This window comes from Brachyhypopomus gauderio, unplaced genomic scaffold (assembly GCF_052324685.1).
Source record: "Brachyhypopomus gauderio isolate BG-103 unplaced genomic scaffold, BGAUD_0.2 sc50, whole genome shotgun sequence".
Classification (NCBI taxonomy): Eukaryota; Metazoa; Chordata; class Actinopteri; order Gymnotiformes; family Hypopomidae; genus Brachyhypopomus; species Brachyhypopomus gauderio.
The window spans coordinates 1702138-1729808 of record NW_027506875.1 but is presented as its reverse complement, the minus strand read 5'-3'; the positions used below and the strand labels follow the sequence as shown (position 1 = coordinate 1729808).

Below are 27671 nucleotides of genomic sequence, written 5' to 3'. Positions count from 1 at the left end.
CCAATCTTAACGTCTTCACGTTCTCTGTTTCGTCCTGGAATTACAAGAGGCTCGTACTTGTTAACGTAATACAAGATAATTGTTCAGTCAGACAGATATTTGTTGTGAAACGAAGTAGTTACAATTTCAAGCCTTTTCAAATACTTTAGCCTAAATTCCAGCACTTTTCAAACCTGAAACACAAAGCAACATTAAAATTGGTCAGGTAAAAGTTCATTCCCCTGTATTTGAGGGGTGTTTTTTTATACTACTAGGCCTACATATCGTTTCGGACAACACTGCAAAGAATGTGACACGGCAAGATTAAACGCTTCCGCCGTTCGCGGAGGTTAACGAGGTGTGCGGAGTCGCTCACTCGTGAAAGTATAAACCTAGATTGAATCTATTGTTGAATAAACCTGCAAAATATTTGGAATTATTCTGGATTCATTACACAGTAAAAAACAAAACAAATTAACGTGCTGCTGTTCAGAGAGACACTACATTTCTGTATTTTAATCTTAATTTATCGTGGTTCACATCGATATCGGGATATCCAACAATGTTATCGCACATCGCAATTCTAGTCCATATCGTGCACCCCTAATATATACACACACACACATATATAATATATACACATATACACACACATAGTAGCTGTTGGGGTGAACACTCGCGTTAGTCAGTCAGCAATGATTTTATATATATATATATATATAATATACACACACACACACGGTCTCTGGTTAGTAGCAGTTATGAGTGCAACGTGTTTAAGTGTTTAATCTGGACCATATTGGTTGTTTGTCCATATTCGAGGTGCCGGTAAGGCCTCCCTCCCCACACCGGGCCTCCTCCCTCCCTCCCCGCACCGGGCCTCCTCCCTCCCTCCCCGCACCGGGCCTCCTCCCTCCCTCCCCGCACCGGGCCTCCTCCCTCCCTCCCCGCACCGGGCCTCCTCCCTCCCTCCCCACACCGGGCCTCCTCCCTCCCTCCCAACACCGGGCCTCCTCCCTCACTCCCCACACCGGGCCTCCTCCCTCCCCACACCGGGCCTCCTCCCTTCCTCCCAACACCGGGCCTCCTCCCTCCCAACACCGGGCCTCCTCCCTCCCTCCCCGCACCGGGCCTCCTCCCTCCCTCCCCGCACCGGGCCTCCTCCCTCCCTCCCCGCACCGGGCCTCCTCCCTCCCCGCACCGGGCCTCCTCCCTCCCTCCCCGCACCGGGCCTCCTCCCTCCCCACACCGGGCCTCCTCCCTCCCTCCCCACACCGGGCCTCCTCCCTCCCCGCACCGGGCCTCCTCCCTCCCCACACCGGGCCTCCTCCCTCCCCACACCGGGCCTCCTCCCTCCCTCCCCACACCGGGCCTCCTCCCTCCCCGCACCGGGCCTCCTCCCTCCCCGCACTGGGCCTCCTCCCTCCCCGCACCGGGCCTCCTCCCTCCCCGCACCGGGCCTCCTCCCTCCCTCCCCGCACCGGGCCTCCTCCCTCCCTCCCCGCACCGGGCCACCTCCCTCCCGGTACCGTTTGAAGCGGTGGAGCCGGTTCGTGTGCGCGGATCATGTTAGTTTTACCAGGATTATCCTGCATTCAGAAAGCACGCCACTTAGTGAGCTGAACTTTAGAAATATATTTATTACGTGTTTATTAAGTGTGGTGTTTATTTAAGGTGCGTAACTACAGTCCTCTATTTTTCTTTTCACAATAAATGCAAACTGCAAAATACAAAGCAAATAGTTATCACCAACATAGAACTGTCACAGTATATTCTAATGTTGAATATAAAATTTATTTCTTTTATTGTAAAGTTAATTCTGTTCCCTTTCGAGTTTAATTCCTGGCCTGTCCATAAACCCTCTCCTCCAGGTGAGGTGGGAAGCTTCTGGGCTTTCTGTTAATTTCTTGTTGTAGGTTCTTGTGTGAATGTTTGGTGTGTGGATAGATGTTCTGTGTGGTCTCACCTCAGCTGCCTTCACTGTGATGGCTATAAACGGTTTTTGGTCTCGTCAGCATAACCTGGCAAAGTAGCTTTTTTTCTATTTACTTTTATTATCATTTTAGATTAGATTTTACCAGATATAGTGTGTATTGGAACAGGAGACCCAAGCAGATATAGCAGTATCAAGGCTTTAGATGAAGTCTTCTGAAGAATGTGCATGAATGTTCTTATTTGAGTTACCACTGGATTCTATTTTTTAAGAGTTACTATTGGATTCTTTGCCACTGGCTTTCTGTTTTGACTCTAAGGTCAGTTTGCTGAGTTTGTCATGGCTGCTTCCTTTCAGCCATGTGGAGTTTCAGAATCTGCTATGTATAACCAGCACACAGTTCAAGCACAAGCTCATGGCTGTTGGACCGCTGCTCTGTGCATGGGGTCCGACACTCCCTTCTTGACACACAGAGTATGCTGTTCCAAGGTCAGATTTGTTTGACTAATACACACGCATGTGCACAATTCCTGACTTGGTGCTGATCTGAAAGCAGTTCTTGAAGGTCAGCTCTGTGTGCCCCAGAGACAGAGCTGTGGGCCCTGCCCTTTGCTGTTTATCTGTGGGTAACTGTCTGGGCTGGACTGTTCTGGTGTGTGCAGATCACTACAGCCCTTACAAACAACGTGTGGGGCTGTGTGTGGTGTGGGTGTGTCTGTGGGTGGGGGGATTCTGTGGTGAGCTTATCACTGGAAGGCTCCAGGCTCTTCTGAGACATCAGGTCTGCGTGTATGTATGAACCTGCTCGTCAGCAAACAGTGATGTCATTATGTGGGTCATGTGACCGTTGTGTGCCTGTAGTGAGGCTGGGGCAGATGCTGGAAGATGGATCCCCATGGCTTCCTCCATATTTGGCTGTGGGAGGCCACCAACCCCCATAATGGATAAAGGCTGTGCTGAGCAGTGTGCCCTCAGTGACCACCCCCCCCCCCCCCCCCCCCCCCCCCCCCCCCACACACACACACGTCCTCACAGTGATCACTTTAACAACAGCATATCTACCCACTACAGAGTCAGTGGGTTATTATAGATATAGTTCTAATACTTGCTTGGGTTCATGCTGTATATAGATTAAAAAAATGTGGAAGCTTTTGCTAAATAAAAAAAGCATTTTTAATTACTAGTTTGTAGTTTTATGTTAAGTGTTGAGACCACTGTAAATAACGCACTGTAAATAACACACTAACGCACTGTAAATAACACACTGACGCACTGTAAATAACACACTAACGCACTGTAAATAACACACTAACGCACGATGACAAAAGGAACAATGAAAAAAGCACCTGCTGCTTCGTGTGACCAGCGATCAATAGTGACCAGCGATCAATAGTGACCAGCGATCAATAGTGGTATTTGTTTGGAAGCCGGTGCTTTTCTCAAAGAAACATTCAGCACATGGTTTCACATTCAGCTGCACATCTGATGTGCACAGTGAGGAACGTGTGTTTTGTGGTCAGTTTGATGAGTGTTTCAGGTGTATGTGCAAGTGGTTCAGTTTGATGAGTGTTTGTTTCAGGTCTGTGCGTCATCTTGACCATAGTGCACCCTTCCCAGGGAACATTACCACCAACAGCACATGCTACAGGAATGAAAGTCTGTGGTTGTTTTCCTTTTTTAACAAAATAAAAAATATTCAGTTTAGTTTTCTTAGCCGACAATAAATCTCTTGAATCTTTCTGTTCTAGACCAGATGAAGTGGGCATTAGTCCAGATGAATTGTGACCAGAAGTCATGCATTAGGCTTAAAAAACAGTGAAGATGAAGCTAGCCGAGGCTTCCTGAGCATCACCCGGTGTGTGATTGAGAAATCATACCTGCGTAAAAAGAGACAAGCTGGTTGCTGCTGTTAAGCAGATGATGGTGGGCTCAGGTAGACGCTGTCTGTGCACATGGAGTCATTTAGCTCGTCAGCCTGTAGTGCACTTGTACTGAAACATACCAGGAAGGTGAAACTGCCCTTTTCATGTTTTGATCAAATTGTACAGAAATTAAGTTAAATTAGCTTTAATGTTGGAGGGTTTACCAGTAGTTTTAAATTTCCACTAACATGCATCTTCAGGTTAGCAACCAAGGCCTCAACGGCAATTAATAATGATGGATTTTTTTTAGTTTTCATCTTCTCTGAGGAACAGGTGTTTCTCCTCCACAGTGTCCACAGAAGTTCTCTCAGTGCTCCTAGGTTGGCCTAGATGTCATCACACTGAGTTCCTCTGCCTCCAGCTCTGTGTCTGTGTGTGAGGGGGTAGCAGGGTGACTCTGGTGGGGTTGCCGGGGTAAAGTCTGGTTTACTGCATTACCAGACCCACTGGGCCCTGTGAGGGACAGGCACGAGTGATGACATGCACGGAAGTGCTGGTGTTTGTCGGAGCTGTTGGGTGAGGCTGTCTCAGCTCTGTCTGGGCTTGTCAAGGTGCTTGAGAAACGTCTTCACGTTCATCTGCTAGTATTTATTTGAAAAAGGTTCCTTCTCTTCTGCTGTCTAAAGCTAGGTTTATACTTGATGCGTCGTGATTGGTGCGAGGGTCTGCGTGTCAAAAATGATGCAATAACGGTGGCCCTGCCCACGGAACGAGGATGTGCACCTCTCGATTTTGTAACTTTGCATGCACCGCGCTTCAGTGTAATGAATGAAGTTATTTCTGCAGGGTTCATACACATTTTCAAGGTCATTCAAGCATTTTCAAGGTTCAGCACCATACAGCTAGTTACATATTTATACAAATACACACATAATTGAAATGATTAGTTCACTTTTTATCACATTAAAACAGATGGTGCCATGATTGGCAATAGCAGACATGTATTACATAAGCTTGTTGGGGTATAGTAGTTTGGTTAGGATTTGTTCGGGTAGTTAACTTAGCTACAGAGCTATCGTATATTTTGTTTAATGGTAGCTTATTTTCAGAATGCCCAATCTTAACGTCTTCACATTCTCTCGTGTTTCGGCCTGGAGTTACAAGAGGTAAACGCAGTACAAGCAAACTGTTCAGTCAGATATCTGTTTGTTGTGAAACAAAATACAATTACAATTTCAAACATTTTCAATAACGTTGGCCAAATTTCTGCACTTTTCAAATCTGGAAGACAGCATTAAAACTCATCAGGTAAATGTTCCTTCACCTATTTTTGCAGGTATTTCTTCACCAAATATAGTTTCGAAGAACACCGAAAATAATTACCCCTCAAGTTTAAACGCTTCCGCCGTCCTCGCAGGTTTGTGTGTAGCAGGCTACGCACAGATGCAAAAGTATAATTCAGCCTTAATATGGCCACTGCATCAGGCTGTTGTGGCCTGTGCTCCCTGCCATTATAAACTAAATGATTTGGTCTGTTGTGGTGTAGTGCAGTTGTAGTGAACTGAGCTGGCTGGGGAAAAGGTAGATGCAGTTCACAGGACACACAAAATGGCGTCATCATATAAAAGCACATTATTTATTTGATGCAGATTTCCTTTAGTAATCAGTCTGTCCTACTCATTAGCAAAGATTAAAAGAATCAGATGGATCCCATAGCAACATTGGCCTACGGTTAGTTATAGGGTAAGGACTATAGGTTTATTCAATGGATTGGGTGAGGTTTAGTTTATTTGCCTCTTACAGTAGAATTGGTTTAAAAAATATCAATGTGAGAACTTTTATTCTACCATTAAGAAACCTGCAGTGAACCTTTTCAGAGCTCTGGTTGTGTCACAGGTGTTGTGCAAGTGTCGGTAGCCGTGCGAGTGTCGGTAGCCGTGCGAGTGTCGGTAGCCGTGCGAGTGTCGGTAGCTGTGTGGAGTCACTTATGAACCACTGCACATAGAACCAGAAAGGTCTTGCTGACCACACTGGGGTGATGTGAGTTGTGAGGCCTCCTGTATCGACTGCAGTTTGACTTCTATTGCATATTTTAAGCATGTAGTGTAAATGAAACACCGAGATTAACTGTTGGCTAAAAGGTTCTTCTTGAGCTCATTTATTAATACTTGTGTAACCACAAACCATGATCTTATTTTAGGAGGCCAAGCATCAGCACTGAAGTGATGAAGTGCCTGGCTAATATTAGCGTATATTAACTTGTTGCAGCATTTCTAGAAGTGGAGTTTTAAGTTTAGGCTCACCTGCGTTAGCCATTTATTTGTGCTCGCCTGCGTTAGCCATTTATTTGTGCTCGCCTGCGTTAGCCATGGGTTTGTGCTCGCCTGCGTCAGGTCGGTATTGCTGTCTTGTGTTTTTGTTGATGACCCGTGTTGTCTCCCTTCAGTAAAGTCAGCAGCCGTGTGGAAGCTGTACAGTGAGGTTCAAAGGAACTGGACCTTTTTGCTGACTCATGGCTTAGCCAGTGTGGGCTGGGTCCTGGCTGCTCGGCCCTCTGGGTATTTTGCCCAGACTTTGTCGCTGAGTCATTCTTCAGACCACTGGCTCATGTTAAAATGAAACCAGAGAGTCCAAATCCTTTCATCTCCAGAACAGTAACTTCAGCTGTTCCTCAGTTTAAGATAGCTGACCTTGATTACACCCTATTGCCCCCCCACATTTCTAGAGCGTGAACTGAAAAAAAGTTTTCAGCAAATTGCTTTCTGCTTTTAAGTGTGGTTCTAGAGCATTTAACTCCTGTCCTAGAACATTTAACGGTAGCTGTGTGGAACCCTATGTGCGATCTGTCGCATACGTGTAGTTTAGTATTTCACTCTTTTTTTGTTTATAAAAACGAGCCCTTTTTTTTTTTTTTTTTTTTTTGGCTGTGCTATCTTGTACCGTGTTTCTTCTTAGGCAGGTGCTGGTTGTTACTTCACTGAAATGATGGTTGCACATTCAGGAGTTCCTTCTTTTAGCTTGAGTTACTGCTTAATACAAGTGGAAGTGTCTTTCCTGTTGAAGCCAGCCTGGTACCCTGGAACCTCGAGTGTCTGACAGCTGTTTTTAATGATCAACCTTCAAGCATTTTCTTCTTTTGACCTTTGAACCCACCAACTTTGATGTGCTTTGAGTACACTACACGTCCATAATGGAGCAATTCGCCTCTGTGTAGGCCTGGCGTCATGACAACTGTCAATTCTGAACTGTCTCTGGGTGGTAGACCGGCTCCTGGACGCTGCTCTGGGTGGTAGACCGGCTCCTGGACGCTGCTCTGGGTGGTAGACCGGCTCCTGGACGCTGATCTGGGTGGTAGACCGGCTCCTGGACGCTGCTCTGGGTGGTAGACCGGCTCCTGGACGCTGATCTGGGTGGTAGACCGGCTCCTGGACGCTGATCTGGGTGGTAGACCGGCTCCTGGACGCTGCTCTGGGTGGCATCTTTCCACACTGATGAGCAACCACTGTTTAACACCCTGGTTGTACCTTTTTAAAATCGTTACAGGTTCATTCTGATAATGTATTAATGTTTCTAATGTTGTATAATTAATTTGCAGCATGTCCTTTATCAGGGTACCCGCGGGTCCTTAAAAAGTCTTAAAATGTCTTAAATTTAGTTTTCCATATTCAAGGCCTAAAAATGTCTTAAAATGTCTGGAATTTTATGAGGGGAGGCATTAAATTATTATAAGTGTGTGTTGTTCAGTTGTTCTGGCGCGATGCGAACTTTGCCGAATCTAGCGCTAATGCAGAAAATAACCGCTCCAGGGTCCTAGTGCTAGATTCCTAGCGTTGGAGTATACGGCCTCAACAACGTCAACAATTTTCGTTCGCCCCCCCGGTCAACGATTTGGAACACACCTGCATCCCCAGTAATAGTATTATTTTTTCTTGAGAGAGGTATTAAAAAGGTCTTAAGAGTCATTGAATTTGAGATTTAAAAATGTGCAGATACCCTGTTTATACTAATGAGTTGGTTGAGTAGGTTTTGTTGTGTGTCTCAACTCCTCCTGTTTCTTGTAGGACTGTTCACGTCAGCACTGCCCTTTGTCTGCTGCCTCTCTCTGTTCTCTAATTGTTTTGTGTGTGTGTGTGTTCAGAGCAAGCAGCACCAGCCAAGGTGGTGAGAGCAGGGAATCCCAGAGCAAAGAGGGGAGGAAAGGTATGTTCTTGTGGTTTTTGTCCTGTGAATCCTGCTCCTGTCCACATGACAGAACCACCTCTGAGGAAAGAGCAAGGACATAGTTGTCCATGATTGGCTATTGTGTCTGTGATTAACAGGAGGTTTTGCTATGTCTGAGCTCCTGGAATCGGGTGTTGATTGGTTCACACCCTGATGGTGGGGAGGGTCCTCGGAGCCCCACAACTGAAAATGGTTCAAAATGACAATATAAATGTATGAATGTTTCCACTGAAGGGAAATGACTTTCAAAATCTTTGCAAGGTTGGTGATTTTGGAGATGCGAGCAACTGGCCAACCCCTGGAGAGATCGCAACAAAGGAGGTACAGGTGAGAGCCAGACCAGCCGGGGGGCATACGCTACCTGACCAGCCGTGGGGGGGGGGTTTGTACGCTACCTGACCAGCCGTGGGGGGGGGTTTGTACGCTACCTGACCAGCCGGGGGGCATACGCTACCTGACCAGCCGTGGGGGGGGGTTTGTACGCTACCTGACCAGCCGGGGGGGTGGTTATGTAGTGCCTACCGCGGTGTTGAGCTCATTACCGCCGTTTATCTATTTATTTATCTATAAAAGGAATAATTTCCATTGCGAAAAAACATGGAAAAAACATTTTCGTTGTGATGGCTGTGTACACGAGAGGAACAGTCCATTAAATAAAGCCCAGTGCAGACGCTGAACTCGCCACGTATTTGCAGGAGGAAGCCCTCGATTCGCATTCGGATCCACTTGCCTGGTTTCAGAAAAATCTAAATGGATTCCCTCTTCTGATGATCGTATGATCGTTTGCACAACGAGCACTCCATCAGAGCGTGTATTCAGCACGGCAGGCAACAATGCCACCTCATTTAGATCGTCCTTTAAACCGGACAAAATTAACATGTTGGTTTGTCTTGCAAGGAACACGAAGACGGAAAAATAAGATATTTATAATTAACGTTATTCACGTCATTATTAATATTATGGCCATAATTTTGTGTAAAGTATTCACTTTATGACGAATTAAGTTTTTGTTAATTTAAAAGTGCATGTTTTTATTTATAAACTATAATTTATATATTTTATTTTTCGGGGGGGGGGGGGTGCTGGCAGTTACGTTGCTCTTTCACTGCGGTTAGAAAAAATCTTTACCGTCACAGCCCTAGTTGCTAGTAAAGCTCAATCTTGGATACGTAACTGTGGCGACTGGGCACCAGCTGGGAGTAGTAAGTGGTGATGCAGATTTATTGCAGTTAAGGTTAATGGTTTTATTCAGATTAATGATATTAACTTTTAATTCCATGTGTATACGTCATTATTCTAAACTCATGACCTCCCATCTCTGGAAGTGTCATCAGCATATTTGAAAAGCAAGATATTTATATCCTGTGTTCTTAAAAAATTGTGTGAACTCAAAAAAAGCAAAAGGCTCCGTAGCACCTGTGATTCATGTCCTCAGATGTCCTTTGTAGCCTCTGTAGGTGAGACGGGAATGGGATTTAGTTACATCTCATTTTAGTCTAGGAGTCGCATAGGGATGGGTTAGGTTAGGGGTATGATTAAGTAGGGGTGTGTGATATGACGATAATAGATTGTGAAGGATTATAATGTGTCCACAATTTGCCATTGAAATTTGAGATTTGAAAAATCGCTGTATCGTTAAGCAAATTGTATCCGCTACAGCAGTTCTGTGCTCCGCCAAAGCACATCTTTTGCTAGTTCCCTTTCACGGACCGGAAATCACTGAAAACCGGAACATCTTTGTTTACGTACCCGCCCCTTTTTCACAAGCGGAAAGCCATGAACAAACACACAGCCGAAGAGTTAGTCCCCAAAAAAAGTCGACATCTGTAATATGGAACTGGTTTGGCTTTTTCCAAGCTGACGTGACACAAACAACGGTTCTCTGCAAATTTTGCACAGAGGTTGTTGTCGGATGGTAACACGACAAACCTTTTCAACCATTTAACAAGGCGACATCCAAAACAATACACGGAAAGTCAAAAGAGTAAATACACCGCAGGTAGCAGAGGCTAACGCTACAGTTAGACCCAAACAAATAATGCTAACACAGCTATTTGAAAGAACAACAAGTAGACGATGGAGAGAGGTAACGGAAGCTGTAATGTTTTACTTAGCAATGGACATGGTTCCTTTCAAAACAGTGGAAATGAGGGCTTTCAAAACCTCATTAAAGCTATTGACCCAGCCGCAAATACTTTTCCAACATGGCCGTGCCTCGAATGCACTTAAGAATATCGTACCAAGATAGAAAACAAACTTCGAAATGTCAGTTTTTTTGCAACAACAAGTGATCTTTGGTCCAGCCGCACTTCAGAATCGCATTTAAGTCTGATGGTTCATTTCATTTGATAATTGGAAACTGTAGTAAAACTAGTGGTGTCAATTCCAGGTTCAGAGATTAAAAGTCCTCACCAGGATTTTGCTCAAGTTTGCTAGATTTTCTAATCAGCAATCCAGGTAAAATTAGTGGAATCAACACAATCCGGGAAGCCTGAGCAAAATCCTGGTGAGGACTTTTAATCTCTGAACCTGGAATTGACACCTCTAAGTAAAACTAAAGTATAAACTAAAATAATGAGGTGGTTTATAATACCCATTGTATTAAAGAAACCTCAAATTAAATACAATTAAAATTAATTTTCACAAAGTAAATATTAAACTGTTGAGGCTCATCTACAATAATTTATATAATATTAAATTGTTTTATTTACGTTGTATTAATTTATTGATATAAAACCACATTTTCAAATGAAATAGTACCGTTTAAAAATATTGCTAGATAATAATATAATAATCTCCATTCTTTGCAGTTCCTGCGCTTCTTGATCCTAATTGCAAGATTTAATATATTTGATCTCGGTCATACTTTTTTTTGCTCATTAGGTATAGCTCTATTAGCTTTTTTTTTAAACAAACTTTCAGTATCAGTCTAAAATCAGTCTCTGTTATCTATATGCCTTACTTTGTACGTGCTTATTTTGTTAAGCACTTATGCACTGTATCTTAGCATTTTATATTTGACATTCTATTATTATGTTACTCAATAATACAGTTTCTTTCACTTTTTAAATAAGTTATGTCTTGTCTCTTTACAATAAGATTTTTAGTGCTTTTATTTTAAAAATTTTGAAATTACTTTTGTTGTACAAAAAAACCGAAATCAATCGTGATAAAATCGTGATCCTGAAAAAACAAAATCGTGATATGATATTTTTGCCATATCGCCCACCCCTAGGGTTAGGGCTAAGGATGGGATGGGTTGGGTTAGGGGGTAGGGTTATGTTAGGGGTAGGGGTGGTTTAGGTTAGGGTTAAGGCTGAATTATTCTTTTGCGCAAACTTTTTGCACCAGCTGCTACTGTGATGGTTTATTTTCAAAACGCACGAAAACAGTGGCGGCTGAAGCCAAAAGATTTAAGGGAGGCTCAAACGAACTGTAGGTAGTGACTGTATCGTTTGGTTAGGATTTGCTCTGGTACCTATCTTAGCTACCAAGATAGCATATACTTTATTACATGTATATTTATTAGTTTAGTTTTAAAACGCACAATCTTTCTAATCAGTGTTTTCTGTTTCGGATCAATTTTAGCTCTGAGCCTTAGTGTTTTCTATTAGCTGTTCTGTGTGTCTATTGTTGGAGTATAATGCACCCTTTCATTTATGGCACTTTTAAAGGCACCAATATTCATTTTTTATGCCAGTTGTTTGGAGCAGTCCACATACTGTAGATTAAGAGTAAAGTTAATTGAAATTGCTAAAATAAATGCAAGTTGGTCAGCCAAGCATGCGCATGTACTAATGAAACAATGTCCATTCAGACCCCGGGGCAACCCAGAACACACCTGGCTGTGCCCCTCCCTGGCTGGGTTTGCCTGTCTTCAGGAGTGGACGTGCCTTGCGTCTGCAGGCGTCGTCCTGCTCTGGAATGCTTGTGTAACCAGCAGGCTATTTCTGTAGTGACTAAACCATGTGGGAGCCCACTGAGCCCCTGTTTTAGTAGTGAGGAGCGCTCTTCAGCCCGGCACTTCTGAATGTGGGTCGCAGCAAGGCCGGGAATAACCACCACACGGCCCCCCCGCCCACCCCCAGAGTGCTGGATGAGCAGGCCGTGTCTCCCAGAGTAACCGAGTCTGTACCCGAGACCAGCGGTGTAGTTATTAAGCACAACCTGCAGGGTGATCTGCAAACACAGGCACTTGACTACATGTGATTACTGTGCATAAATATTAAAGGCAGCTGATCTGAGAGGGAGAACATGGTTGGCTGTTTGTGCTCAGGCCTCCCGGAAAGCAACAGGCAAGAGAACAGAGACCAGAGAACAGCGTGAGAATGAGGAGAGCAAGGAGAACCAGAAGGAGAACCAGAAAGAGAACCAGAAGGCCAAGTCTGATGACTCTGGAGAAGAGAAAAACGGAGATGATGACTCTCAGAAAAATGGACAACGAAAGAAAGGTACGTTATATTCAGAGTTCTGTATTTATGACTGACCATGCATAAATTTTACACATATATATATATATATATATATATATATATATATATATATATATATATATATATATATATATGTAAAATTTATATATATATTATATATATATAATTTGTAGGATTCTCCAATCAAGCGTTTCCTTTGCACAAGCATAGTTCTTCTTTTCTGCACTGTCAAATGCTTAATTCATAAAAGTGTGTTTAAAGTGTGCGAAGTGCTTGATATAACACACACACACACACACACACTACTGCTCCACAAGTACACCCCTCACCCCATTAACCCTGGCCCTCAAACTGGAATTGCCCACACAAACATGCATGGACACACACACACACACACACACACAAACTGTGGAATACATAGGCCACGTCATTGTAACGGAAGGATATGTTCTGAGCTAGTTTTCCCTAACTGTGACTGTTAACACCACCTGTAGGTCAGAACAAGGAAGTGCAGTTACACTCTTCCAATGATATTATAGCAACTTGTAAAACATCAGATCATGAAGGTATATCCTATACATGCTATATTAACTGATTATCTATGGTTAGGGTCATTGTCTATTGTGAAACCTGATCAAGACTTAGGCCACATGTTTGTGTGAGTTTCTCTCCCTGGGGGAATCCAGTGAATCCAAACACTGCACACGAGTGTTTGCTCACTGCTGTAACTGCGTGTGTGGTGACAGGGAACAAGCACAAGTGGGTTCCTCTGGTGATTGAGATGAAGGCAGAAGGTCCTCGTGAGCGCTCAGCTTCCAGGAACAACGAGGCTCCCAGAATACCCCACAACGCTCGGAATGAGTTCAGAGGTAGGACACGCCGTTGGCCTGATCTGGAGGAAGGTTCTTCTGATCTGTGGTGGTCCTGGGTCTCGTGTGAGGAACCTGTCACAGGACGACATCATCGTATTTTTTATTTCCAACTAAAGGCAGAAAATAGTTTGTTGCTAGGGCTTCATTCCTGCCAGCTCAGGAATTGAATACAGGGTTGAATAACTGAGCAGAAACATTAATCCCCAGACTAATATTGGTCCTGAGTCTAGACTGACATTACAGTTTAGACCAGGGTTCATTATGTGAAGGAAACTGGACGGTATCTTCCTGGACGGTATCTTCCTGCTGTGAATGTTGTGCTCTGTGGCTGCAGACTGGCCCAGTGGGAGGAGCGAGCGAGAATTCAGAGACGACCATGACGAGGTGTCCAGCGTGAAGAGTGAGGGCGCTCCCTTCAGAGGAGGGTTCCGGGGGCGTGGTCGGGGGCGGGGCCGAGGGCGGGGCCGAGGCAGAGGCAGCAACAGAGGTGTGTGGTTATAAATAATTCTTTTATCTTACTGTTTCACCTGTTTCGACTAAAGTACTTCATATACCACAGTTAGAAGTTCATAGGTTTTTATTTAATTTTTTATCACACAATTCTTCGTTTGATGAGCAGAGGAAGACATGGACACACCCTCTCCACACTTTACACATTTAATCACACAATTTCCACTATCAGGAATGAGCGGCTCCTTTTCTTAGCAGTGTGTTGAACGTAAAACTGTGATTGTTCAAAAGCTGTCTTGGCTGTCACGTAAATGCCAGTCGCATCAAAGTCCCAAGTACTTCATCCTGCAACACTCGTGTATCTGCAACACTCATTTACAAAGTTTAGGTTGTTCAAGCCTTTACCCTCCTTGTTAAAGGGCTTTGTAGTCTTATGTTTTCTCTGGGATTGGACCAACTCTGTTTTGGGGCATGATGCTACTAGCGCACGTGAATACCTTTGGGTTTGCCGTCATTCTCTTGACTGGCATTGTAACCAGAACACTTTATTCTGTAGGTTTTTTGTAATTTAGTTTTGACAACACACTAAAACTTGATCACAGTTGTGCTACCCACAGTGCAGCAAGGCATGTTTGGTTTGGTTTACCATTTCTGGGTAACTGGCAGGTGATCCGGGGGCCAGGTTTTAGTCTGAGCTCCGCTGGGGTCCCTGCTTTGGTGAGGACTGTGAACTGAAGGATAATTTATGAATGCTCTCCTTCATCCTACCAGGTCACTATGACTACCCATTTGGCTATAAGGCCTATGATGGCAAAGACGGTGCGTACAGGCAGAAATACAGCAATGCGGTCACCTACTACTACGACAGTGTGAGCAGCACGGACCTGTCCTCCGTGGAGCAAGATCTTCTGAAGGACTACATCAAGAGACAAATGTAAGACCACCTGCACCTGCTCTGTTGGTATGGCGTGTGTGTGTGTGTAAATATAATAGATAGATGGATATAGTGCTACCTGAAATTATTCATACCTCTGGAATATTTTGGACTATTTTAAATGGTATTGAACTTTGGATTTTCCCACAGACTGTGATGTTTTGCAGAGGGAATAATTTTGGGCATGCTATTCCCCACAATTATGCCTCTTATAGTTCATCTTATCTTCTGGAAGATACCCGTGTAATTTATGCAAAAACAAATTGCTGATTGAATCAAACTAGGGTCTATCTCTGTGTCTGTCTGTGTCTCTTTCTTTCTTTCTTTCTTTCTTTCTTTCTTTCTTTCTTTCTTTCATATATTTAGGTATTGATTTTGTGTTGTAAGAAACAACAGTAATATAATAATGTTTTTCCCCTGTCCTAGTGAGTACTACTTCAGTGTGGACAACCTGGAGAGAGACTTCTTCCTGCGGAGGAAGATGGACCAGGAGGGCTTTCTCCCTGTGGCGCTCATTGCTAGTTTCCACCGTGTCCAGGCACTCACCACAGACATCAGCCTCATCCTGGCGGTTAGTTTCTTTTGGAATACTTTTTAAAAACAGATTTTGAGGTCATTGGTTCAGATTCAGGCTCAGCATTATGGCGTGGTGTTTGAAAGCTAGCTAGTTAGCTAACCCTAACCCTGTACACCTAACCCATAACCCCTTACACCAAAGCTATAACCTCTTACACCTAACCCTAACCCTAGCGAATATCTGTGTGTGTGTGTCATGTCAGGCTTTAAAGGACAGCAAGGAAGTGGAGATCATCGATATGAAAATTCGCCGTAAGGATGATCCAGAGAAGTGGCCCCTTCCTGGACTGATGTTCCCAGAACAGTCCCAGACGGATTTCACACAGCTCATCAACTGCCCAGAGTTTGTTCCCAGGCAGCCTGCGGAGAAGCCCACAGGTGAGGCTGCTGAAGGCGTTCATACATTTGTCTTTATTGGTCAGGTGCGTAAGAAGCAGCTTCTTGTTAAAAGTACAGCACATGTCTTACCGGGTGGTGTTCTCTCTTCAGGCTTCATGAGAGACTCCACACCAGTGCACAGCAAGCCGGAGGATGGAAGCAACCTGAAGACCATGCCCAAGGGTTTATCAGCCAGCCTGCCGGACCTGGACTCGGAGTCCTGGATCGAAGTGAAGAAGCGTCCCCGGCCCTCTCCCGCCAGGCCCAGGGTACCGTCTAACGCTAACCCTCTTCCGTCAGGGTACCCCCTAACCAGCCGGGCCCAGGGTACCGTCTAACGCTAACCCTCTTCCGTCAGGGTTAGGGTACCACCCAACCCTAACCCGCCGGGCCCAGGGTACTAGCTAACCCTAGATCCTACAGCAGTTTCTGCTAGAAAGACTTTTCTGAATCTAAGCTTGTTTCTCTTTTAGACATTAAATCTGTTATTACTCATTTATGGCGCATTTCCACTAGGGCCTGCTTGGCGCGGTACGGTTCGATACGGGTCGATTCGCAACGGAACGGTACGGTCGCGTTGTGTTTCCATTACAATGGTGGACCACCACAATGTGGGTGGAGTCGCTGTTGGCACGCGGGTTGTAGTGTCGTGACATCATTTGTATGCGACCACAACACCGGTCGATGCCCCTTAACACGTACCATTATTGTATCTTATTTATCTTTATCTTCATTATTGTATGTGGTTGCTCTAATTATTGATAATAATTTGGTATTACTCAAACAGGCTGAACACACCCTGCATAAAAAGCACCAGTCATACAATCAAATGAAATCAAACTTTATTATGAAATATAGATATTTAAAGTACAACATATGTAAATAATATAGTTATAGTTAAAAAAAGTGCAAAAAGCAAATATATACGTATAGCTTGATATGAAATAAATATTTATAGTACTACAAGCAACATTTTGTGTGCTTTTACTGGCGTCTGTCTCGCATGGTGTTCACAAGTTCGCCAAGCACCCCGAGGAAAGCCCGGTTGAAGGAAACATTTTCCGCCAACTCCGCTCGCCTCGTCAGTGGAAGGGGAATCTTGAACGTAAAAAATAACAAATATTAAACACAAGCATTCCCGTGAAGGAACAACGATATAGCGTAACTGCACAAAATGTGTAGCACGTCATCGCTGCTCATGCTGTGTTTATGGCTACAGCTAACTAGCAACTAGCAAGGCTAAGAGCTAGCTATTGTACAGTAGTGACTGTGGTGGTAACATTAACTACAAACACAGCTCTAAATTCCTGCGTTTACAATAGATGCGTTCATATTACATTCATATTACATCTTTTATGAGCCTAGTAGTAAAACTGAAATCACAATACACTCACCATTCTCCGTGGCCTCCAGCACCGACATTGTCCGGCACGTTTTCTCTTCCGTTACTGGCTGGCCGGTGACCGTATGACATCCGTTTGCTGGAACCATTTCCAGTCTTTGCGGTTTGCTCCGCTGCGTCCGTTATGGTCCTTCACCGCCCGGTAATCGCGTTAAGCTTTTTTAGCTTGGACCGACCGGCACTGCTGAACGGACCGCTGGTAGCCATGAGTGGCCATTAGCGCGGAAACCTCGCTAAAAACCTTTACATTTCTAGTGGCCCCGTCCAGTTCGCCCTGGATTTTTTGAATGCTGATTATTAACAGAAAGGTTTGTACCTCGGCGTTTGACCAGGGAACAGACTTCGCTCCTTGGGTTTTAAAAATGGCTGAGGAGTCCATGGCATAGCGGAGGAGTCGCTCTCCTGACGCAACCTGTGACGACACTCCCTGGCCAATCAGTGTCATGCTGTTCCTCCACGTCACAGAACTGTACCGCTTCGGAATGGTTAGAACCTCGAGCGAGTCGGTACGAAAATAGTACCCGAAGGGGCCGGCTCACAGGGAAGTGGTACTAATGGAAACACTGACAAACCGTCGCGAATCGAACCGTACCGCGCCAAGCAGGCCCTAGTGGAAATGCGCCATTATTGGTGTACGTGGGGAAAATTTGGGTAACATGATGAATACTGATCTTGAAAGGAAGACAATGGAGTTTTTGTCACGTGTTTGCAGAAGCCAGAAGACGTGCGCCCCCTGTCGGGTCCCATGCCTCAGGACGAGCAGGACGAGCCAGAAGAGTTGGACTTCATGTTCGATGAGGAGATGGCACAGATGGATGGCCGGCGGAACACTTTCACCGACTGGTCTGACGAAGACTCAGATGGCGAGATCGACGATCATGATGTCAATAAGATCCTCATTGTGACCCAGACACCACCCTACCTGCGCAAGCATCCGGGCGGAGATCGCACCGGTAACCACGTCTCCCGCTCCAAGCTCACCAGTGAGCTGGTGAAGGTTATTAACGATGGCCTGTATTACTATGAACAAGACCTGTGGCAAGACGCCTACGAGCCCGAATACGCCACCATCAAGGTGAGTCTGTGTGCCCCGCCCACCACGGGCTACGGTGCCCGTCCCACGTCCCAGTCCCGCCCATCAGCTCAGCTTTTATTGGCCAACACACACGCGGTTACTAACCTGGTGTAAGGAAACCTTCACATTTCTGTGTGCGGAGGCACATTGTTGAACGATTCACACGAACGACTTGAGAACGTACACACTGCTTGATCTGGACTGTCCTGTGCTTGTCTACTGGGAGAATCTAGATGGTTGATTTACTGCTGCTACTAGACGTGTGGCCGATTGGTGATTGTGGAGAACATATGACTAACTCTGCCAGCACTTAATACTGGAGGATCTGGGCTCCACACACATCTCCACCCACATGTTCACCTACCTTTTTTTTGAGCCAGTGACCAGTGATCAAGGTTCTTAGAAGCTGTTGAATTTGAGTCACTGTTATTGACTAAGGTAGATTTAAAGGCGACCTCTGATCTATGGGTCACTGTTTAAAGACTGTATGCCTTGTTTGTTGAACACTGGGCTTTGGAATCAGAAAGGGTTAACTTTGTGTCTACAGGGATTTTAGTGTAAACCGTGGACACCAGAGCTTATGGCAGTAAATGTAGATAAACTAAATATAAGTAAATGCATGTTGCTAATATAGTGAACACACATGACTCAGCTAGTAAACATCTGTAGCTAAAGTAGCTCCTTTTGTTTGGATCTGTTCACTGTGCTTCAGCTGTGTGCTGGTTTGTGTGGCCTGTTTCTGGACACAACTGGGAATTCTGCAGGGTTTAGTTCAACTGCTTCTGGATGTGGCAACAGGAAGCAGCCTTCCCATGATGCTGTGCATGAGCTTTTGTTTGGCTGCTTGTGGGCGTGGCTTACATTGATAGACGTGTTTATAAATGATCCCTTGCTCAGTGGTGGTGTCTAACATGGTGAGATCCTGCCCAACTCCTCACGATGAACAGTTTGCGAATTGTCCAAAGCCCCCTTTAATTGTGCTCTACTAAGAGTGATTAGACATGTTAATTTTGTTGATTTGATGATTGATATTAATCTCTGCTCTTCAGTTTCTAAACACCATACTACACTGCACCCTGTTTTTTAACACGAACTTTTACTGCGTATCTCAGATTCAGCCACTAACACTTGTTGTGTTTTCACTGCTGGTTCTTCAGTTTATGATGCAGGTCAGAAAGGGATTTGACCAAATTACATGTGTATTTCAGGTTATATTTGTTTTGTATTTCATTAGCTGTATAGTTTGCAGATGTTGCCTGAATGAAAGGAGATTAGTGTAGAGCTTTTTAAATGATGCTGGCTTGTGTGTCTGAACAGCAAGAGGTGGAGAACTTTAAGAAGGTGCACCTGATCAGCCGGGAGCAGTTTGACTGTCTGACCCCAGAACCACCAGTGGACCCCAACCAGGAGGTTCCTCCTGGACCACCCCGCCCACAGAATGGTGCGTCTCTCTCACACACACACACACACACACCAATCAGGAGGTTCCTCCTGGACCACCCCGCCCACAGAATGGTGCGTCTCTCACACACACACACACACCCCAACCAGGAGGTTCCTCCTGGACCACCCCGCCCACAGAATGGTGCGTCTCTCTCACACACACACACACACACACACACACACACACACACACACACACACACACACACACACCAATCAGGAGGTTCCTCCTGGACCACCCCGCCCACAGAATGGTGCGTCACACACACACACACACACACACACACACACACACACACCAATCAGGAGGTTCCTCCTGGACCACCCCGCCCACAGAATGGTGCGTCTCTCTCACATACACACACACACACACACACACACCCACCCCAACCAGGAGGTTCCTCCTGGACCACCCCGCCCACAGAATGGTGCGTCTCACACACACACACAGACAGACACACACACACAGACACACACTCGCACCAATCAGGAGGTTCCTCCTGGACCACCCCGCCCACAGAATGGTGCGTGTCTCACACACAGCTGCCCCGTTTCATTAAACACTCTTTGACGCGTCTGTGCTGTGGTGTGTGTGTGTGACACTCCTGTGCTGTGGTCTGTGTGTGTGGGACGCGCCTGTGCTGTGTGTGTGTGTGTGTGTGTGTGTGTGGGACGTGCTTGTGCTGTGTGTGTGTGTGGGACGTGCTTGTGCTGTGTGTGTGTGTGGGACGTGCTTGTGCTGTGTGTGTGTGTGGGACGTGCTTGTGCTGTGTGTGTGTGTGTGTGGGACGTGCTTGTGCTGTGTGTGTGTGTGTGTGGGACGTGCTTGTGCTGTGTGTGTGTGTGTGGGACGTGCTTGTGCTGTGTGTGTGTGTGTGTGGGACGTGCTTGTGCTGTGTGTGTGGGACGTGCTTGTGCTGTGTGTGTGTGTGTGTGTGGGACGTGCTTGTGCTGTGTTCTCTGTGTGTGTGTGGGACGCGCCTGTGCTGTGTTCTAGTCCCCACAGATGCTTTGGCTAATAAGCTGTTTGGAGCGCCAGATCCGTCAGCAATGGCACGCTCCCTCCCCACCACGGTCCCAGACTCTCCCAACTACCGCAATGCCCGCACGCCCCGCACACCCCGCACGCCCAGACTGAAGGACCCCACACACACACCACGCTTCTACCCTGTTGTCAAAGAGGGCCGAGCTGTTGATGCCAAGGTGCAGTACTGTCCTCCTGCTTACTGAACACTGAGGGTGAACACTGCCATATTGTTTACGTGTGTGTATGTTCTCTGGTCTATGACAGACTCCACGTAAGAGGAAGACGAGACACAGCTCTAACCCGCCCATGGAGTGCCATGTGGGCTGGGTGATGGACTCCAGAGAGCATCGCTCCCGTACCGCCTCCGTCAGGTGTGAATCACACAGCTCCACCCACACACCACGCATCACCTCACACAGCTCCACCCACACACCACGCATCACCTCACACAGCTCCACCCACACACCACGCATCACCTCACACAGCTCCACCCACACACCACGCATCACCTCACACAGCTCCACCCACACACCACGCATCACCTCACACAGCTCCACCCACACACCACGCATCACCTCACACAGCTCCACCCACACACCACGCATCACCTCACACAGCTCCACCCACACACCACGCATCACCTCACACAGCTCCACCCACACACCACGCATCACCTCTCCTATTGGCTGCACTCCATAGCCAAATATTGTTCCGTATGGCTCAGCTGTGTGGATCATACTTGTTGCTGGTCAGTGGTCGGGTCTTGCTTTAAGTGCTTCAAGTCTTTCTGCTCTCCAGTTCGAACGCCAGTCCATCAGAAGGTGCGTCTGCGCTGGGCCCCTATGGCTGCACACCACAGTCTCTGCCCAAGTTCCAGCACCCTTCCCACGAACTGCTGAAGGAGAACGGCTTCACCCAGCACGTTTACCACAAGTACCGCCGACGGTGTCTCAACGGTACGCTCCGGACGGGCTCATCTGAACATCAGTGTAGATGTCAATAATGTTCAGTGCTCAGTGAGATCCCATCCTGAAGGCATTCTCTCTCTCTTCCCCACCCCCTCTCTCTCCGACCCCTCCCATTCCAGAGCGTAAGCGACTGGGTATTGGCCAGTCTCAGGAGATGAACACACTCTTTCGTTTCTGGTCCTTTTTCCTGCGTGATCACTTCAACAGGAAGATGTATGAGGAATTCAGACAGCTGGGTGTTGAAGACGGAAAGGAAGGATACAGGTAGAAGCTTTGACCTTTGCCCTCTTAATGAGCAGGAGTGTGTGGATCCTGTTCTGTGGGGTCGCCCCATGTGAGTGTGACGATCTTGTTCTGTGGGGTCGCCCCATGTGAGTGTGACGATCTTGTTCTGTGGGGTCGCCCCATGTGAGTGTGACGATCTTGTTCTGTGGGGTCGCCCCATGTGAGTGTGACGATCTTGTTCTGTGGGGTCGCCCCATGTGAGAGTGACGATCTTGTTCTGTGGTGAAGCATTAAGTGAATTAATATTGTTTTAGTTTCAAAAACTCAAGTTTTTCTTAGTGTGGAGAGTTTCAGACACGAATAATTTATAATGACCATGTTTAACTGTTAACTGCGTCTGTTAATGCCAACAGCAGTTGTACTCTTGACTAGAGGAGTTAAGTCGAATCTGATTGGTCAGATTTTCACTTTAGTCGACTAATAGTCAAATCGGGGTTTTTATCTAGAGTAGAGGTCTGCACTCCCGCGGTAGACCCGACAGAATATCTTGCGGCGCGGGACAGAATTTAATTGTTATTGGCGGGAGCGGGAGTTTAATTAGTCCAGGCGATGCGGGAGCGGGACCACATATACATGTAGAAAAATCCCGCAAATTAATAGTCTAGAAAATTATAATAATAACAACGCAATGATTTCCATGCATAAGGAACAGGACGAAAACAACTAATCATTCAGTAAGTAAGCAATAAACTAATTCAAAATATTGGCTAAGCAACTGATCACGTAAACATACAGAAATGGCAGAGACTGTAGATGGTCAACCAGTTTCAGCTGTGGAAAATTCAATTAAAACAGGCAAATACACCACAATTATGCCAACTACAGGCAAGTCTGATGTATGGAAGTCATACTATACTGGTACATATTTTAAATCAATCGTAGGCTTAAATCAATGCTTAAACTTGATCAATGCATTCAGCACTGACAATAACTAAAAAGAACTTCATGAGTATAACAGACACACGACTGGCACTCAAGGAGCTGCAAACAAAAAATTAATAGTTAATACAAGCAACAAAAAACCTGAAGGTAGTACTAATAAATACCACAGTGAAGGACACACACACTGATGGGACAATTTCTGCATCTCCAGTTCACCTGACGGCACGTGTTTGGACTGTGGTAAGAAATGGGACAGCGCGATCCGTCGCTATATTGCTGTTTTCATTCTCGTTCTTATTCAGGACTTTTTTCCACTTCAAAGTAAATATCTAAAACACTCAGATAAATGAATAAACATGGTAGGTTGGCTTTATTTGGCTTTTATTTATTTACTTATTTATTTTTTAGTGAAGCATTAGAGAACATTAATTAAAAAAATCACCGTCAGTGCGCATATTGAACTGTCAGACATGCACTGTGCAAAATGTCAAAAATATTTTTAATAAAATATGCCTGCCTGAAAATATTTTTAAAAATTGCCACACAACAGCAAAAAAAATACAAGTAAAGTATTAACAGACTGGTTAAGTCTGTTGTCCCTCGTCTTCAGTGGTCTCTGGTTAAGTCTGTTGTCCCTCGTCTTCAGTGGTCTCTGGTTAAGTCTGTTGTCCCTCGTCTTCAGTGGTCTCTGGTTAAGTCTGTTGTCCCTTGTCTTCAGTGGTCTCTGGTTAAGTCTGTTGTCCCTCGTCTTCAGTGGTCTCTGGTTAAGTCTGTTGTCCCTCGTCTTCAGTGGTCTCTGGTTAAGTCTGTTGTCCCTCGTTTTCAGTGGTCTCTGGTTAAGTCTGTTGTCCCTCGTCTTCAGTGGTCTCTGGTTAAGTCTGTTGTCCCTCGTCTTCAGTGGTCTCTGGTTAAGTCTGTTGTCCCTCGTCTTCAGTGGTCTCTGGTTAAGTCTGTTGTCCCTCGTCTTCAGTGGTCTCTGGTTAAGTCTGTTGTCCCTCGTCTTCAGTGGTCTCTGGTTAAGTCTGTTGTCCCTCGTCTTCAGTGGTCTCTGGTTAAGTCTGTTGTCCCTCGTCTTCAGTGGTCTCTGGTTAAGTCTGTTGTCCCTCGTCTTCAGTGGTCTCTGGTTAAGTCTGTTGTCCCTTGTCTTCAGTGGTCTCTGGTTAAGTCTGTTGTCCCTTGTCTCCCCCAGGTATGGTCTCGAATGTCTCTTCAGGTATTACAGCTACGGTCTGGAGAGGAAGTTTCGGCCTGATGTCTTTAAAGACTTCCAGGAGGAGACCGTGAGAGATTATGAAGCCGGTGGGTCATCATAATACTCATGAGTATTACACATCACAACCCTAACCTTTACTACAGACTGTGGTCATGATGACTCCATCCAGTCGGGCTCTAAACAGCATCTGGGTCATGTGTGTCCTCACAGGTCAGCTCTACGGCCTGGAGAAGTTCTGGGCATTTCTCAAGTATTCTAAAGCCAAGAGCCTGGAGATTAATCCGAAGCTTCAGGAGTACCTGAGTAAATTCAAGCGTCTGGAAGACTTCAGGGTGGATGTAAGTGTTTGTGTGGGAGACAGAAAAATTTTATTTTTCAAAAGATGTCATGTTACAGGGAAGTTGCAGATAAAGATGTAGACTTGTGTTCATGCCTTCCTGTGCTCATTCTGTGTCATCGGTCCTAAACATTTGCGGCCCTTTGGCTAATAAACCAGACTGTGTCCTGGATTCTTCAGTAGTATTAAGTGAGTAGTGGGGCATTTTACAGAAGCCAGTGTAGGTTGGAGTAAATTATTTTAACTGCATAATCTCTCAAAATGCAAATCACTGTGTGTTTTTTAATCTCCCTTGCAGTTTGTTTTAACCCCACAGTTTAAAAAATAGCACAGGAACCCCCAACACTTTTACGTTTCTGAGCTGTAGTCACTGAATGCCCAGTGTTTTTGCCTTTTATCTCAGAGTTATTTTTTAACACAGAAGTTGTTGAGTGCCTGGTGTGTGAAGTATGCGGTTTAAACGCTGCACCTATGTGAGTCTCAAAGCTCTCTGTGTTGTTCAGCCCCCGATGGAGGACGGTGCCCGTAAACGTCACTCCTCCAGTGGGGACAGCCGCCGGCGCCACCCCTCCCAGCCTTCCGGACGGCCCCACGGCCAGATGAGCTCCGCCCCCAACCTTGGAGCCCCTCCCATCAGAGACGATGCCAAAAACACCAGCCAGCGATCAACCGTGCCCGACGCCAAGCCACCAAAGTAACCCCGCCCCTTTGCCCGGCCTCCACTCTTAGACCCGCCCTGCATCGTGGGCTCCACCCATTAGCGCAAGCATGCCGGCCTGACTGACGAATGGCTTGTGAATGGAACATCTACGCTCCTCCATTACTATACTTTTATTTTATTTTACACTTTTACATCTGAAAGCCCATTTTGTGTGACACAGATTGAGAGACTGAGGGGATAAGAAATTCATTCATTCATTATTATTATTTTTGTTAATTTATCTTTGTTTTGCCCTTCATTACCCCATGAACCTTATTCAGATGAATACAGCAGTAGCATCACCGATGGCCTGTGGCTGCACTGCCTTTTCTGACCCTGAGTGATTGGAGGAGAGATGATGGGTACTACATTTCTGAACTACGATGCTTTTTCGAGGGTTCGGAAACATCACTCTTAAACAGTTGCTGTTGACGACATTAAGGGACAAAACAGAAAAGCGGAGGCTGTCCTGCTCCCTGTGCGTCTGCATCAGCCACTCCGTGGCCTTATTTTAATGGTTTTTCTGTTTAACTCGAGCCGGGCACCTTAACACCGATTGTACAACATTTAAAACTGTAATTATGCAAATCCCCGTCGTCCACGCTTGCCTCTCCAGCCGGCTGCACCGCCACTAGCTTCAACATCCAGCGTTTAGTCTTCCAGGTGTCACATGGTCTGCTCCAGAAGTGTAACCCTTGCTGTATGTGTGGTTCTCGGTGTTGAGTCGTTCTGTCTCGAGGACTGTGAGCAGTCTTTCATTCATCGTCATTCAGACCCTTCAAGGACTGGAGTCAATTATCCCGATTACTTGAAGAGAAGAGGTGCGGGCAGCACAGCTCGGACGCTACAGGTGCTTCTGGACGCAATGTGGGACATGTGCAGGACATTTTCAGGACATGCATCAGGACAGAACTGAGCAACCGTCTGGAGCTTCCTGCAGCTCCGCTGCCACACACACACACACACACACACACACACACACACACACACATGCGTACATAGTGCTGAGCATGATGGAGGGAGCACACAAAAACCCTTTAAAAAAGAAAAGAAAAAAGTCAAAACAAAAGCGCACACAGCTACTCTCATCAGACCTGAAGAAGGTTAACCTTAACCCTGACCTCTGCTCTCGTAGATGTGTTGGGTTTTACCCTAACACTGACCCCTGCTCTTGTAGATGTGTTGGGGTTAACCCTGACCCCTGACCTCGTAGATGTGTTGGGGTTAACCCTGACCCCTGACCTCGTAGATGTGTTGGGGTTAACCCTAACACTGACCCCTGACCCCTGCTCTGGTGGGTGTGTTGGGGTTAACCCTAACACTGACCCTTGTTTTCATGGATGCATGTGTGGGGAGGTTAGGGTCTTGGGTAGACTGCCTGCACAGGTTAGGGTTAAGGTCAACAGCTGTTGAGAGACGTGGCCTCCAGCCAAACACACCCCTCACCTCTGACCCCTCACCCCGAGCAGCTGCGCCCTGCTGCTGTTCCAATGTGAGCTCGGTAGACGCCAGGGTCGTTTTCAGCAGCTGGCTGAAGAACTGTATATTCGCCTTACGTGTGCACGCACTATACTTTTTTTTTTTATTTGTCCCTGGTAAACTTTTAAAATAGTTTTTAATTTGAATTTTTGCTGTGTTGTAGCTGTGCTTTAAGTAATGTGTTTGTTTCCGTGTCACATGACAACGTAACACCTCTGTGGACTTTAGCAGTGGGAACGTGGTGCCTGCCATCGTGAGCTGCTTCTGTGGCGGCGTAAATTTAATCATCTCCCCCCTCAATTGTAAAATAGATTTTCTGATCCTGTTAAATTGGCTCATGGTTAGAGGTTCCTGTACAAAACCTGATTCAATTTTAGTTTTATACTCCTGTTTTGTTTTTTTTTAACCACAGTGATTTATAAAGCAGAAAGCAGAGTTAGCATTCAGTTAGTAAGAGTGTGTTTTGTTTTGGTTGTTTAAGAGAGGTCAAACTTAAGGCAGGCGTATCATTAATGATGTTACTAAAGAATCATTTATTCATAGACAAGCTTAAGAGAACAAATCCAGTGTTAATTTCCTGACCTGCCCCGTGGATCTTCTGAGTACAGCGTCCCCTGCTGAGTGTCTCCCGCGCCGTGCGGGGCAGACAGTGCGGGGCAGACGCCGTACCCTCTGGGCTCCGTGTGGGCAGGTGAGGGGGTGTCTGCTTGTCTCCTGTTGTCATGGCGTTGGGCACAGAGGGGTTCCGCCTTGCTGAGGCTCCGATGTTCTGGTTGTCATGGCTGCTGAGGCTGGGAACAGGAAAACCCACCTGACCGAACCCAAAAAGCCATAGACACGAAACAGCTGTGTAAGGTATTTACAATGTTAATAGTTCACTACCATTATAGTCTTCTGGGCTCATGAAAATGAAGAAAAAAAAATTAACAAAAAAAAAAGACGACAAAAAAAATACAAAATGGAAAATGTAAAATACTTGAATGACAACTTGTAACATAACATTTAAAATTCATGATATCTGCTTTGTAGGCTGATGTGATTCGCTGTTAGTGTCATTTGTAATTTCTAGTAATTATGCTTTTCCTTTAAAGAATAAAAGATATAAAATGAACAAAAAAAACCTTAAACTTCTATCCTATGTGTCTTCTTCCGTGCTAAGGGATTTTTTTTTGCACCAGCTGGTGCAGCACAGACTTGGTTGTGAATCTGGGTTTGTTTCTTG

At 45.7% G+C, this 27671-nt stretch overlaps 1 protein-coding gene across 1 annotated transcript in view; it reads left to right on the top strand.

Moving 5' to 3' along the window:
• larp1 (La ribonucleoprotein 1, translational regulator) overlaps positions 1-27576 on the top strand; it is a 30655-nt gene extending 3079 nt beyond the window's left edge. The window contains exons 2-19 of the mRNA XM_076986954.1: positions 7913-7974; positions 8257-8322; positions 12272-12446; positions 13175-13297; positions 13635-13787; positions 14522-14684; positions 15111-15255; positions 15464-15638; positions 15750-15907; positions 17753-18115; positions 19433-19556; positions 20556-20761; positions 20850-20956; positions 21384-21541; positions 21673-21817; positions 23910-24019; positions 24144-24271; positions 24774-27576. Coding sequence (XP_076843069.1) covers positions 7913-7974; positions 8257-8322; positions 12272-12446; positions 13175-13297; positions 13635-13787; positions 14522-14684; positions 15111-15255; positions 15464-15638; positions 15750-15907; positions 17753-18115; positions 19433-19556; positions 20556-20761; positions 20850-20956; positions 21384-21541; positions 21673-21817; positions 23910-24019; positions 24144-24271; positions 24774-24968 — 2756 coding nt within the window. The 3' untranslated portion in view covers positions 24969-27576. The remainder of the gene's footprint in view (positions 1-7912; positions 7975-8256; positions 8323-12271; positions 12447-13174; positions 13298-13634; positions 13788-14521; positions 14685-15110; positions 15256-15463; positions 15639-15749; positions 15908-17752; positions 18116-19432; positions 19557-20555; positions 20762-20849; positions 20957-21383; positions 21542-21672; positions 21818-23909; positions 24020-24143; positions 24272-24773) is intronic.
• The last annotated feature ends 95 nt before the right edge of the window (positions 27577-27671 follow it).